This window comes from Lampetra planeri, chromosome 25, assembly GCF_965212315.1.
Source record: "Lampetra planeri chromosome 25, kcLamPlan1.2.h2, whole genome shotgun sequence".
Classification (NCBI taxonomy): domain Eukaryota; kingdom Metazoa; phylum Chordata; class Hyperoartia; order Petromyzontiformes; family Petromyzontidae; genus Lampetra; species Lampetra planeri.
Window position 1 is genome coordinate 1,520,075 of NC_136131.1, and position 14,224 is coordinate 1,534,298.

A 14,224-nucleotide genomic window follows, 5' to 3' on the forward strand; every position below is an offset into this window, starting at 1 on the left:
GTGGAGCGGTCGGCGCTACGCTGCGCTACGAACCCGGCGACGCGAGTTCCATTCCCACTTACTGTCAACACCAGTGACGCTTATCTGAACCGGTCCTGGGCCTTATCTCGGCCGACTCAGCCTGAAATGAGTACCTGGTGCGATGTTAAACATCGCCACTGGGGAGACAATGGCGGCCGGGCGTGGTGCTGTCTACCCACCCCCTCGTGTGCCATGCCGACCTTCATTGGTGCTCGCTAACAGCACTTGCCCCAACAGTCTGTTAAGGCTACGCATGGGGGGGGGGTCACCTGTGTGTGTCGAGGATATATTTTTAAACGTTCCGGATGCCGGGCACCGAGCCGCGCATCGTGAATGTAACACAGCCCCCCCCCCCACCCCATGTCACACCGGGGGGAGGGGGGGTGGACGAGAATGCCAGGGTCCAAATTTAACCTCGGGCTGTAAATTGTCACTGACGTTCCCCCTCTCGGGGGAGTTGTGATAATGAACTTATCTGTGATGCCCTCGTGCCGTTACGTGCAAGGAGAGCTCCGTCCCCACACACACACCACACATTTTACATCTGCAATGTTTAACACATGGACCTTTTGTTTCAATGATTGCTGTTTCATGGGCTGGAGGGTCTCTTCCCAGGTAACTCTCCCAGGTGAGCATCTCTACCCAGGTGATGGTCTCTACCCAGTGAGGATCTCTTCCCAGGTAACTCTCCCAGTTAACTCTCCCAGGTGAGTGTCTCTACCCAGGTGAACATCTCTACCCAGGTAAGCGTCTCTACCCAGGTAACTCTCCCAGGTGAGCATCTCACCCCAAGTGATGGTCTCCACCCACTTTTGCAGGTGAGGGTGTCTGCCCAGGTGATTCTCCCAGGTGAGGGTGTCTGCCCAGGTGAGGGTGTCTGCCCAGGTGAGGGTGTCTGCCCAGGTGAGTCTCTCTACCTGCCAGGGCCTTGATGCGCGACCGCTCGAAGAGGCGAGCGGGGTTGTTCTCGTCCTCGGGGTCCTCCTCCTCGGGGAAGTCCCAGCGGCTGTTGACGTACTCATACTGCTGTTGGATCTCCTCGCTGTCAAAGTCGAACTCCGACATGGCGCCGCTCGCCGCAGCACTCGCCCCACCTGCAGCAGGGGACAGCCACGCGCAGAGCGGCGCGTGAGCGGTGGACGAGGCTCTGTGGCCTTCTTAGAGCCTGCCTTGCTGAACCACAGTAATCTCGCTGCCGATCTCGTCAAGGAGCACAAAACGTCACCACGCAAACTCCGGTCACCCTCGCAGCTGCAACGGCAGCAGCAGCAGCGGCGGCGGCAGCTTTTGGCTCAACCATCGAACGAAGACCGCATCGCGCGCTTTCAGATGCGCTTCCGCGGCCGTCTGGAACGCTCTTTCCTTCCCATATTAGGAAGCCACCGGTGTTATGCACTTTTAAATCATCTAGATTGAAAACTCATTTCTTTAGAACTGATATTGTGTTTAGTTAGTTGTCCTTCCTCACCTCCGATTAGCATGGTTGGCTACGTATGGTGGCTTCCGCCACCAATATTATCAATAAGAGGTTTTTTGAGTTAGATGGCGTAAATATAAATGTGTCGTTAAACCCGCCACCACCCGACACAGCCAATTAGTAAGGGTTGTAATGTAAACAGAACATGCCAATTAGTTACTAGTTCAGCACACCGGTGTGTTGGAGAGAAAATCCACGACAATAGTTACAATTTGAGTACCGTGACGTTTCGCCAGTAATTACAACAACCAGCCTCATCAGGCGACAGCCAGAGTTGTGGTGGTAATAAATACAAAATATTTATATTTAGGACCGAAACAGGAGGATTTCTCCACAACAAGTTCAACAGACATACAAACGTGACCTGGGTCACGTAGGCCGCCAGTGCGTCGCCAACCGCTTTGCAGCCGCCGCGGAAAAGTCCCGGGTGCGCCGCGGTATTCTCGGAATTATGGGAAAGGAAAGAAGCTCACTGTGCTCACTGTTCGTAAGCTGGGGCAGACAAACTCCCCTCCGTGCTGTTCAGTGGCCGATCCAGCCCCCACCTCGATCGGATCATTGCCACCCCCTCCCCCCCACTCCCCATCCCTCCCCTCTCCGTTGGTCGCGAATGCAGACAGCGGTCCGTGCCCACAACTCCCTGGGCACGCAGCTGCTGCTGCTGCAAGTGGCGTGTGCAGCGATATTACAATTCATTGTTCCCACCCGAGCCGCAGTCGGGATGCTTTGGCTCGGAGTGTCGCGGAGATCGAGCAGGCTCGAAAGTGTGTGCCGTGGAGTGAAGAGGGCTGTACGTATGGATGTTGAACTTCTTTCGCACCGTACGCAGCGAACCGTGCTAATAGGAGGTGCGGCGGGGGAAGGACAACAAACTGAACACAAACAGCAGTTTAAAAGAAATGAGAATGAATCTTGATTTGAAAGTGCATAGTTCCAGTAGCTTCCTAATATTGGAAGAGTGTTCCCGATGGCCGCAGAAGCGCATATTTGTTCAATGGCTAGCCAAAAGCCGCTGTTGCGAGGATGACCGGCGCTCGCGTGATGGTTTATGTTCATTGACGAGATCAGCAAAGTATTGTGGGTCATTCGTGGCAAAGCACTTTGTGTGTAACGAGTGGTTCAGAAAGCAGTGACATACATAGACGATCTGAGAGCAATGCCTCCTGTCTGGGCGCATTTTCAAATTCACAACCAGGCCCAGCAACATATCACGATGGGAACAATAGTTACACTCCCGCGTTGCCAGACACAGGTACACACTTGTTCGCATAACCGCATTTGCGTCACCAATCAAATCGATCACTTGTCTACTGTTACGGGGGCTTAACGAATTTGTCGGACTTTCAAGTATAAGCGGGATCACCATTGTGCTGCGAAGGGCCCTCTTAAAACAAAGCCTGGCCCATGGAAAAGGATGGTAAGCAACTCCCCCCCACCGCCCCCCCCCCCCCGTTAGAGCCACAACAAGAGAGAGCGATGGGCCCTGAACACAGCGCAGTCGCTGAGAACAAGTTTTACATTTGTGGTGAACAACGTGGCACATGGAGGGGCACAGAGAGGACGAAGCAGCCTTCTATTTTGACCATTATTCTATTGTTTTATTGTACCAGGTAAGGCCCACTGAGCAGAAGTGACCTGGCTTTCACAAATGGCAGCTCAACGAAGTGGCTTATCATACGAAAATGCATAGCAGCCAGATACTCGAAACGCACGCCGATTCTCCATGTGGAGGGAAAAAGCCGGAGGACCCGGAGAAGAATCCACGCGACCACGGGGAGAGAGAGAGACGCAATCTCCAAATACACAGCAGGCATCAGGGTCGGGATCAAACCCACGACCTCCCGTGTATCAAGCGATGTAGCTAACATCTCCTAGCCACCGTGGCGCCCCAGGAGAGGCAGGGGTCTCTGCGAGAGAGAGAGAGGTGTCCGTGTAAACACGTGGGACGGCAGCGGGGAGGGGGCGAGGGCAGGGGAGCCTCACTGACAGACGAGAATGAGTGGGTGGTGCCAGTGGCTTGCTGCAGGCGAGAGGGGCCTGGATGGCCCATGAGAGGCAGGGGCCCACGTGTGTGAGACATGGGAGGGAGGGAGGCGAGGAAAGGGGGCTGTGCTGTGACCCACGGAAGGTCAGCGAGGGGGGCAGAACAACACGCGGGGAAGGAGGTGCGGGGCACCCGGGCGGCCTGGGACAATTTGGAGGCTGCAAATAAAAACATTTATCCTGAGCACATTGCGGAGCCTCTTGTGGTCCCAGACACACAAAACAAATAAAATCATATTTCACGGTGATAAATGATAATTGCGGCGACGCGACTCGTAACCTCTCAAGTCACGCGACTCCAGAGGGGCCGTTAACAGCGGTGGCTTCTGTGCTGGCTGGGCTCAGCAGCGTCTATGCCCCCTGTGACCTCTGCAAGGGATTCTCCATCATGACATCTCAACCAGGGCCAAGGGTCCCAAATCTCCTGACAGCTTCACAACCACGCGGCTTCAAGGCCGCCGCGCAACCGCGAGGCAAGGGGCCTGCACCAGGTCCATAGGCAGCCCCCAGTCGCCTTTGCTGTGTGTTCCCTCTCCACGCCGCGATCGACGTAAACATGCTCGTGCTCGCGGCGTGGCAGCGCAGTAGTAAAGCTCGTGGCTCACGGCAAGAAGGCCTTGGGTGTTATTCCTGACCCTGGCGCCTATCGATGTGGAGGTCTCTCCCCGATCCTGCATGGCTTCTTCTAGGTTCTCTGGTTTCTTTCCATATATCCAGGTTCCTTACATTTTTTATAACACTTGGAAAAAAAACGGATAATACACTGTAACATGATAACAAAAGTATCGTTAATAGCTTCAAAAAGTCAAAGAGTCTCCACTTGTTCGCCATCATTGTCAACACCTGCCTGGAATCTTCTCCAGGTGGTCTCCAGAGCCCGGAGGCACATTTCTTGTGGTATCGTTGCAAATTCTCAGAAGTGTTTAACATTTTTTGAAGCACCCTATATATAAAAAATATCACACGTACAATTGTAACTGGTATTGCCCAGCTTATCCCAATTGCTGACAAAAAATGGGATTACACATAGCAAATTATATGACATCAGTGAGTTAAGCGTTTCGCTCTTACTGCATTCGCTAAACAGAATTGTGATAACATTTCTGGCTTAAAGTGTTTGTGTATTTCAGCACGTATTGTTGTATTTAAAGCATCACAAATGTACGGATCACGGTGCAGTAGTCTGTGTTGCCGTTTAAAGTTTCTGCAGCGTAAGCACAAAGAGGAGGTCAAGGCGAGTGGGGGCGTGCGCATTTCAACGTAGGCGGAGAGGCAATCGAAGCGACGATGCCGTCTTTCAAGCTCACATTCCCATGTATGTACGGTATGTTCAACTTCTTTCGCTCCATACGTAGCCAACCATACTAATCAGAGGTGCGGGGAAAGGACAACAAACTACGCACAAAAATCAGTTCTAAACAAATTAGCTTTCAACCTAGATTTAAAAGTGCATAGGTCCCAATGGCTTCCTAATATCGGAAGGAAGAGCGTCCCAGATGGCCGCAGAAGCAAATCCGAAAGCGACACGTGCTAAATGACGATGTGTAATCATGTCCACCCCGCGTCAATCGGTCATCGTAACGCCTGCACCGCCGCTCACACTATCACGGTTGGCCGGAAGCGAGCAGGCGGTCAACCCGCGTGAACTTGTCATCGGGCACGGTCACAGCGCGACTCATCCACAAACGATTGGTTATTGATCCCCGCAGCAGAGGCAAGCAGGGGTCTCCCCTGCAGCCCACGGGTCCCCCCCCCCCCCGTCACCGTTGGCCAGTGCAGTGGCCATTCCGCACATGCCCCACGCCTCCAGTGGCAGCTGCCGTGCCAAGCCGCTGATGATGTCAGTGGTCTCCACGGAGTAGGGGTAGAACAGAATAAACCGGCTTCTATGCATGCGGTGGTGGGTGGTGGTGGGTGTGACAGCTGTTCCAAGTTGCCCTTTAAAAAAAAAAACAGGCAGTGCTTAATTATTACCAACCCCCGACTTTACTTGTACGCATGCCGAAACGGAGGGATGTACAATATATATATACCAACGGAGTGAATCGCATGAACAGCGTTAATGCCTTTTGGTCGAGACACGGCCGTTGTGGCGTTGTGCACGGCAAACCTTGCATCTGCAATTTTAGTTTTGTTGAGATAACGACTTCAACGGAGTTTCCAGACAAGTCTGCGCCCCGTTTTGAACGGCCCCGCATTGCTTCCGTTTCGGACGCAAACAGGATGCGATCAATCCCGCAGCCACACATCGCACATCGCGGCTCGCATTCCAGCGCAAGACGAAAATATCTGAGATCGTTATCAGACTGGCCAACTCAGCCACTGTCGGGGGGCGAGACCCACACAGCAGCAGCAGCAGAGAGCGACTCACCGAGAAGTTTACCCGCCTATCGGTCATGATGTAAAAATAGGACCGTTTGCATTTTTTGTAACTTTGAGAGACATGCCGCAACGTTTCGAGAAATGGCGCAAACACGTCCAGACGGTCCGCACTCTGTTAACTTGATATAATCCGCACTTTGAATAAACTGCGACTGTTTACGGCCGTCAGATGTGTGGCAATGTGTCGAATCGCTAATTTAATTTGACCATTGCGGTCGTGAGGCATACGCAGCATTGGATCGTGCAGGTGAAGAGACTTCAATTTGCAACTCGTGTGGATCATAATGCCAAAAACTGGCGGTGACATCAGCGATGTTAACATTTTGAGCGAAGCGGAGGTGTCACGCACGAGAGGGAAACGAGAAAATAAACTTAAGATGTGAAACGTGGCACGCCCTGGAATTTTAATTGGAACAGACAGTGTGGCGATTCAACGGCAGAGGAAAATTTCAAAATATACACGCCAGGTCCATGGGGGCATCTGACAAGGCCCAATCAGATGAAACCACCGGTTTTTTTTGGTTAATCTCATACAGATTTTAGTATTTATCTTTAAAGGTTTAAAGTTACATTCAGGTGTGCACTCTGGATTCACTTGGAGCGCACGGTGAGTGTCCGTCAGTGGCCGGCACCGCTGCAGCAGCAGCAGCGCACAGGGGATAGACGCCCCCTGTTGAAACTATTAAACTAAACTATTAAATAAGTATAACCAGTAAAAACAAAGTTTTTCACTATAAATCCTTTATATGCGTGGCGGATAGAGTCCTCTTGTCCTCTGGCTTGAGATGGCTGCCACCTATGGGTCAGATTATTGCATTGCACCATTAAGCAATTGGTAATTAAATATAATATTTTTGTCCTAAAAAGTGTAACATTTTGGAAAAAAATGTTCACGAACATTAATTGTCACGCACAACGAGTCTGTGTGGAAAATGTCAGCTCGATTGGATCACGGGAAGTGGGTTAAAAAACGACAGAAAGATTTGCACGGTCCTAAGCAAGCAAGCAAACTTAATATAAAGGATTTAATAAAGGATTTAAAAAAATATTTGCCTGTGGAGGACGCTGGGATCGATCCCGCGACCTTTGGCATGGGAAGCGAGGGCGCTACCAACTGCGCTACTCCGCCAGGGCCTGTGGAGGTGTCACGCTCTGGGCTCCTACACTGTGACGTTCAGCCAAAGCCATGAATGAGTTATATTTGAATAAATGTAAAAAAATATATTCGCCTGTGGAGGACGCGGGGATCGATCCCGCGACCTTTGGCATGGGAAGCGAGGGCGCTACCAACTGCGCTACTCCGCCACGGCCTGTGGAGATGTCACGCTCTGGGCTCCTACACTGTGACGTTCAGCCAAAGCCATGAATGAGTTCTATTTGAATAAATGTAAAGTACATTTTTTTTGCCTAAAAAGTGTAAAATGTTGGGAACGAACATTAATTGTCTCGCACAACGAGTCTGTGTGGAAAATGTCAGCTCGATTGGATCACGGGAAGTGGGTTAAAAAACGACCGAAAGATTTGCACGGTCCTAAGCAAGCAAGCGAACTTAATATAAAGGATTAAAAAAATGTGTATTTTACCAGGTAAGGCCCACTGAGCTATACAATGTAGCTCATTTATAAAAGCGACCTGGCTATCACAAATGATAGCTCAACGAAGTGGCTCATCATCTTGTGGCAATTTTCAGCAGTCAAAATACTCTAAACGTACGTTTTTAAGTGTGGGGGGAAAAACCGGAGGACCCGGAGAAAAATCCACGCGATCACAGGGAGGGAATGCAAATTCCGAATATACAGCAGCAGGCGTCAGGGTCGGCATCGAACCGACAACCTCCTGTATACCAGGCGAGGTAGTTAACATCTCCTAGCCACCATGGCTCCCTGAAGTGCGAAGATCTCACATTCTTAGCTGGTGAATGTCTCATGATGCAGTAAAACTCACATTCATCCTCTCGCAACAAGACACTCATCATTGGATTCATGCGTAGTCAAGTTGAGTGATAATTTTTTTTCTCTAAACGTTCAGAGTAATATCCTGTGTTTGTTGACTGCACTCTGAACAAGATGTATTCCACACTACGCACGCGCTTATATGGGTAACGGTGGAAGTTTGAAATGCAGTTTAACAACAGAATTCGTGTCAATATTTCTGCCCTGTCTGACCAACTGATTGCTCATATGACACCACGAAGTACTGCTGTTTGTGCTGCAGGGATAGGTACTATACGTGTGTAGGGTTAGTGAGAGAGAAGGGCAGCAGAAGACAGATTCCTGGGAATTCCCAAGAGATGTCACCATTGGCGACCTCACGAACCCAGTGGCTGAACGCTCATGCCCGCGGGGCACGGCCTCAGCTCCCGCGGGACCATGCGAGGCCTCTGTTGTTCAACGCCGTCGACAGTACGTATGTGCGTTGGACTTCTTGCGCACCGTACGTAGCCAAACGTGCTCATCAGATTAATTCTCTAGCCAGTAGGCTTGGAGGTGAGACTCATCTAAAAACCAACAAGAACTTTGGCCTCTGTACAAGATCTGACCTTACTCAATACCTACACAGCTGATGTTTTTACACAAACCCATACAGTTTCGTCATAAACCTTTGGTCTACACGTGTATGTGTGTGTCACGTGTGTGTGTCACGTAGGTGTGTGTGTGTGTCCAGCGGGAGCGCGACGCTGCGCTACCAACCCGGCGGCCAGAGTTCGATTCCCGCTCACGGCCAACATCAGTGACGAATATCTGAACCGGTCCTGGGCCTCCCCTAAGTCAGCTTAGCCTAAAATTAGTATAAGGTGTGGTGTGTATCGCTACTAGGGTGACGAAGGTGGTCGGGCGTGGTTCTGGCCACCCACCCCCTTACGTGCCGTGCCAGCCTTAATAGGTGCTCCTCGCTAACAGCACTCGCCCTAAGAGTCTGTTAAGGCTATACGGGGGATCTTTGTCAGCATGTGTACAAAGGCTTGTGTTGATTGTAGTAGTCAGGCATCGGAGACTGCACGAGATTTACAAGTGTGGTATGTGCGCTTTAATGGCATGGGTCTGTCGCCACATATGACGCAATAACACCTTTGACATGTACCTTGTGAAATGTGGTACAAAGAAAATTCTCCTGGGATTCCGAACACGCTTGCCTACTCCTGTAGGAATGCTGCAAAACATCCAGACTGCAAAGACGTATTGGATTTTTATTCAATAGGCCCCTTCACATAGTGACATTCCTACCCACTACAAACAAGTATAAACAGTCACACTGAGTCTATTGTTTATGATCTGGGCGCCACGGCGGCAAGATATTAACTGCTTCGCCGGTATACATGAGGTCGTGGGTTCGATGCCGACCCCGATGCGTGCGTATGTGGAGTTTGCATGTTCTCCTCCCGTGGTCGCGTGGATTTTTCTCCGGGTCCCCCGGTTATTCCCTCATGCGTTTAAGAGTATTTGGCTGCTATCAATTTCCACACGACGATAAGCCACTTCTTTGAGCTTTCATTTGTGGCCAGGTCGCTTCTGGAAAAGAGCTACACAGCTCAGCGGGGGCTTACCTGGTAAAATATAAAGTTTAGTTTACAATGTATTATGTTGCACTTCTTTCCCACCGTACATGGACCACAGTGCTAAGCGGAGGTGCGGGGGAAGGACAATAAACTAAACACAAACAGCAGTTCGAAAGAAGTGAGTTAGTCAATCTAGATGATGTAAAAGTGAATAGCTCCACTGGCTGGAGCTATTCACACTTTTGAATGCGCTCCACGCGTGGACCGTCTTGGTTCGATGGTTCGCCAAAAGCCGCTGCTGGCGACGATGACCGGAGTTCGTGTAATGATGGTTTATGTTCCTTGACGAGATTGGCAAGGATGGCTTCGCCTCCACGCAGTACGATATCACGCACCGCCGGCTCCGAATCGGTGCTGCATTTGACAGCATTGGCCCATCCCTTCCCGCCTGCTCTCGATAATGCGAGACGTCCTCGCTATGAAGTTCAATGTGACTATCTTGCTGAATTAGCTTAAGCAGCCGCGGCGTGTCGGCCGCTTCGCCTCACGTGCGTGTGAATAAACGAATATAGACACGAAGGAAAAATGTCCAGATCTTGCTCAGAGTTACAGAAATTCACCTGTCACATATCGGTACAAGTTCACCCAAGCAGCTACAAACGTTATAAATGCCACGGCAGATTTGCCTCACATCACGTATCACCGGTGCTGCCATTGCCATAACTATTCCCGTTGTCTAAAAAATGTACTCAACAGACGGCACCTATCAGTATCGTCTTCTAAACTCGAGCGTTGCTTCATCTTCGTCTCATGAGATGTGCTGCATGCTTCGTCAACAGTCCCACGGTGCAGCTGCCATCTCCGAGCGCGCGGCCATCACCGCGGCTCCACTCAGTCCGGGAGGAGGAGGCGGTTTGCCCAGCGTCCTTCCGCGGTGCGCGCTAACGAGGCGACGCCGGCGACTAAACGGCAGCACGGAGTCTGCCTTCCCCCGCCGCCTTTACCCAGCCAGCCAACGGCATTTCCTGGGTTTCTGGCCCCATTAACGCCGCAAAAAAAACCACCACACTTGGCCCGACACCCACCCAGCCCAGCGCTGCAACTGCCCCCTGCCCCAACCCCCCCGGGTGCCTCCCCATACGGAGCTCGAGCGCCCCACGCTCCACCCGCATACAAACCTCCGCTGCCGACTTCGCCCAGACCAATATGATCATTGTTATGTATCCATAAGAGGGGTTTTTTTTGGATGAGATCGCGTAAATATAAATGTGTGTCGTTAAAGCCGCCACCACCTGACACAGCAAATTAGTAAGGTTTGTCACGTATATGGAACGTGCCAATTCATTACTAGTTCAACACACCGGTGTGTCGGAGAGCAAATCCACAACATTTCAAATGGCTATAAATGTATAGCCATATGTCAATTTATAACCATGTCAATTTACTGAAAACTGAAGACCTTCCCATGATGCGTTGGTAATGAAGCTTTGTTTGACCATACTTCACCATGCTGTCTGTCTACAGGGCACGTGGGGATGAATAGTCTACAGGGCACGTGCGGGCGCACAACGTGGAGTGGGACACAAAGCTACTGAGGGTGCTTGAGATGTAACGCTGTGATGTCTGCTTCAGCGGACTGCTCTCTGAACATCAGCTGGCCGCACTGCATGCAAGGGGAGTTCCAAATATAGATTCGTGGCATAGTATGACACAAGTGGAATGACTGGAAATGATGGGGTTTCAAAATAATCTGTATTGAAAATAAAACAATAAAATATTTCGACGGAAAGTCGTAACATTCCGCTTTAAGGTAGAATGTATACCGCGTTAAAACAAAGATCCCCCGTGTAGCCTTAACAGACTGTAGTGGCAAGTTCTGTTAGCGAGCACCTATGAAGGCCGGCACGGCACACGAGGGGTGGGTGGCCAGCACCACGCCCGGCCGCCTTTGTCTCCCCAGTGGCCATATTTATGTATCGCACCAAGTACTCATTTGAGTCTGAGTCGACCTAGAGGATGCCCAGGACCGGTTCAGATAATCGTCACCGGTGTTGGCCGTGAGCGGGAATCGAACCCAGGTCGCCAGGTTCGTAGCGCAGCGTAGCGCTGACCGCTACGCTGCTAACACGGTGCCTCACAAACGCGCCACCAGCCGCGTGTCAACGGGCTCAGTGGATAGTAGCTGACCGCTTGCCCACACAGGCATCTTACAATGTCATTTGCGTTCGTACCCTTACGCGTCACTTCGGTGAGTCACCGCTATTTCTAGCAGCGTGGCGGCTAAGTGGACTCACACTGGAACAGATTCCTCATATTTCAAATACACCTTGCAACTGTCAAACCCACAGGCCTGCACCTCTTGCTCTCCAAGGTAAACACTGCACACCACGACGCGTTACAATGATGAAAATGGGCCATAGGGGTCAACCAGAGTCACCGGTTTGTTGTTGTTGAATCTGCACAAAACAAAGGCAATTGACTGCAGTAATGGCAATCGTTTCCCCCCCCCGCACCCCCATTAGCTGCTGATGCTGCTGCTGCTCCTCCTGCAGCTAGGTGGCAGCTTGTGGTATGACGTCAGGGCCCCCCCCCCCCCCTTGTCGCCCTGCCACATCGGTGGTGTGCTCGTGCGGTGGTTTCCTTGTGGCCCAACTTCAAAGTCACACCACACACACACACACGCGTGTGTGCACTGCACTGCGTCTAAAAACAGAAAAACCCCATCAGCAGATGCCACCTTCCAAGGATTCTTAGGCTGCCTGGAATATGCCCGCCACTGTCTACATACGAACAAAGATTCTGTTCTGTGCCCTGCGCACGGCAGCGGCAGCAATACGTTCAGTAGTTGGATGCCGATGTCGGGGCTTGCTGGCCACGACGAGAGGGCTTCGGCAGAGGGTTCGGGTAAGTTTTGCTCTTCCTCCGTTGAGGGAAGGCAGACAACGGTGGATTGTTACACAGTCCACAATCAAGCTACTGTGGCTTGCCTTTAATTGCCATGACGAAGGAGATGCTGGCCATTGGCTATAAAACATGGAAACGGACGTCCTTGATTTGAATCCAGATTAAAAAAACTGAACCAAATCTAATTATTCTTTATCAATTCATTGCAATATTGAACATTAATGGACGCTTCTTGTTTGCAAAGCGGGGGGGGGGTGTTCCCCAGCATATCAGAGCGACATTTTGGTTAACCCACCAAGCAGCACTTGTGGACGTTAAATGGTGAATCGACGATGATGAACCCTGCAACCGCGTCCACAATAGGGTTTGGGCTACAGATTATTCTCTGCAGAGGCCAGCCATTGATAACTCGCACTCTTTCTATTTTCAGACTGGATTTCTTCATCCGTCTATGTGGGCTGTGTATGACAACAGGCACCGCCGCCGAATCTTTGGTGAGAGCCCAATAGTCTTCAGGGAAGTCTTTAAGGATGTGTGCCGCATTGTGTATAGGGGGGCCCTCGTAAATAGCACGGCGGTATGTTGAAAGGTTAAAATAATTACGGTGATTATTTCACAAAATGTTTATCGGTCGACAGGATATTGGGAACAGGTCGAAATTAACGTGGCTTTTCCACCAAACATTGTGATTATTGTCTATAGTTAATGCAGAACTCTGCCATATTAACTTACCGATGGACTCCACTACCACCCATACTGTGAGATCCAGAAACTCAGCTGGATGAATGCTAGCGAGGGGAAATTGATTTCATTTTCATAAACGTCTATTTTATTCATGGGGGAAATGTCCAGTGGAATAAAATAATGGAATTCAGTGGTTCAAAAAACCTCTCCATACCTGCAAACCACTCACCATCAACCCATAAACGACACATTGGGGGGAATTTGCATTGGGTTGGCATAGGAGCGGTTGAGGAGGTACGAGAGGAGGCGGGGGGTGAGAGACGTTACAGGCCATGGGTACGACACACGGGGCCACTCTCCTGTACCTCACACGCGCGTGTGCATTATTAACGGCAGTAAAACTGCCCCGTGTAACTACGTAGTCCGAGTGCCGCTTAACGCCGGCAAAAGGCGGATTCAGTCAAGGGCCAGCTGCGTAAGCCGGCGGGGATAATCGTTCACCTACAATATAATAATGAGATCTTTATTGGAACACAACTTAACCACCTGTTCTTCATACTTAACAGTGGGGTGGGCCGTGACAGTGTGTGTCCATGCGTAGAGATTGGTCTTTTGCCCTAAGTGGTGACTCTCTGCGTTTTCTCCGAATGCTATGAAATTGTGTCGCGTGAGTCACGAAGGAACCAACGGATGTCCGTGACGGTCCCGCGGGCCGCTCGCCGCTCGGCCTCGCGGATGGCAGCGGCGAGCGAGCCGCAGGGTGGCCAACCCCTGGGTCTAATTGTAGAGCCAATTGGGGAGGGGGGAGGCGAGGGTGTCCTCACCGGCACTGCTGCCCTCCTGGGTGCAAGTCGACGGTTCCGTCCCTCGGTCCGTGGCCACCTTCCCTCCCCCCGCGGTGTATGCCTCGCTCGCCTCGCTCGCTCCTCGCCTTCACCTGGGCAGGGCGACAACGGCACCGCGACGCAACATTTCACTGCGCGCTCCTTCCTCCGGCGGTGCGGCACCGCTGCTAGCTTGGGCCGCGAGATGAAAACGCGGCGCCACGTCGCCCGCGTCTCACCCCCACCGCACGCACTCCGATTTGCGCGGTTGGCTACGTGCGGCGCGAAGGAAGTTCGGTGGTGCAGGGCCCACCCCAGCAACCTGTCTCGCGCCGGAACCTGGCGCAGCTCCTTGAGGGTGCCACAGGTGGCGAGATGTTGACTACCTCGTCT

At 51.5% G+C, this 14,224-nt stretch overlaps 1 protein-coding gene across 1 annotated transcript in view; it reads right to left on the reverse strand.

Moving 5' to 3' along the window:
• LOC144727219 (spectrin beta chain, non-erythrocytic 1-like) overlaps nt 1–14,224 on the reverse strand; it is a 166,128-nt gene that overhangs the window by 130,236 nt on the left and 21,668 nt on the right. The window contains exons 2-3 of the mRNA XM_078605894.1: nt 13,832–13,944; nt 939–1,115 (exon numbers count right to left, since the gene is read on the reverse strand). Coding sequence (XP_078462020.1) covers nt 939–1,086 — 148 coding nt within the window. The 5' untranslated portion in view covers nt 1,087–1,115; nt 13,832–13,944. The remainder of the gene's footprint in view (nt 1–938; nt 1,116–13,831; nt 13,945–14,224) is intronic.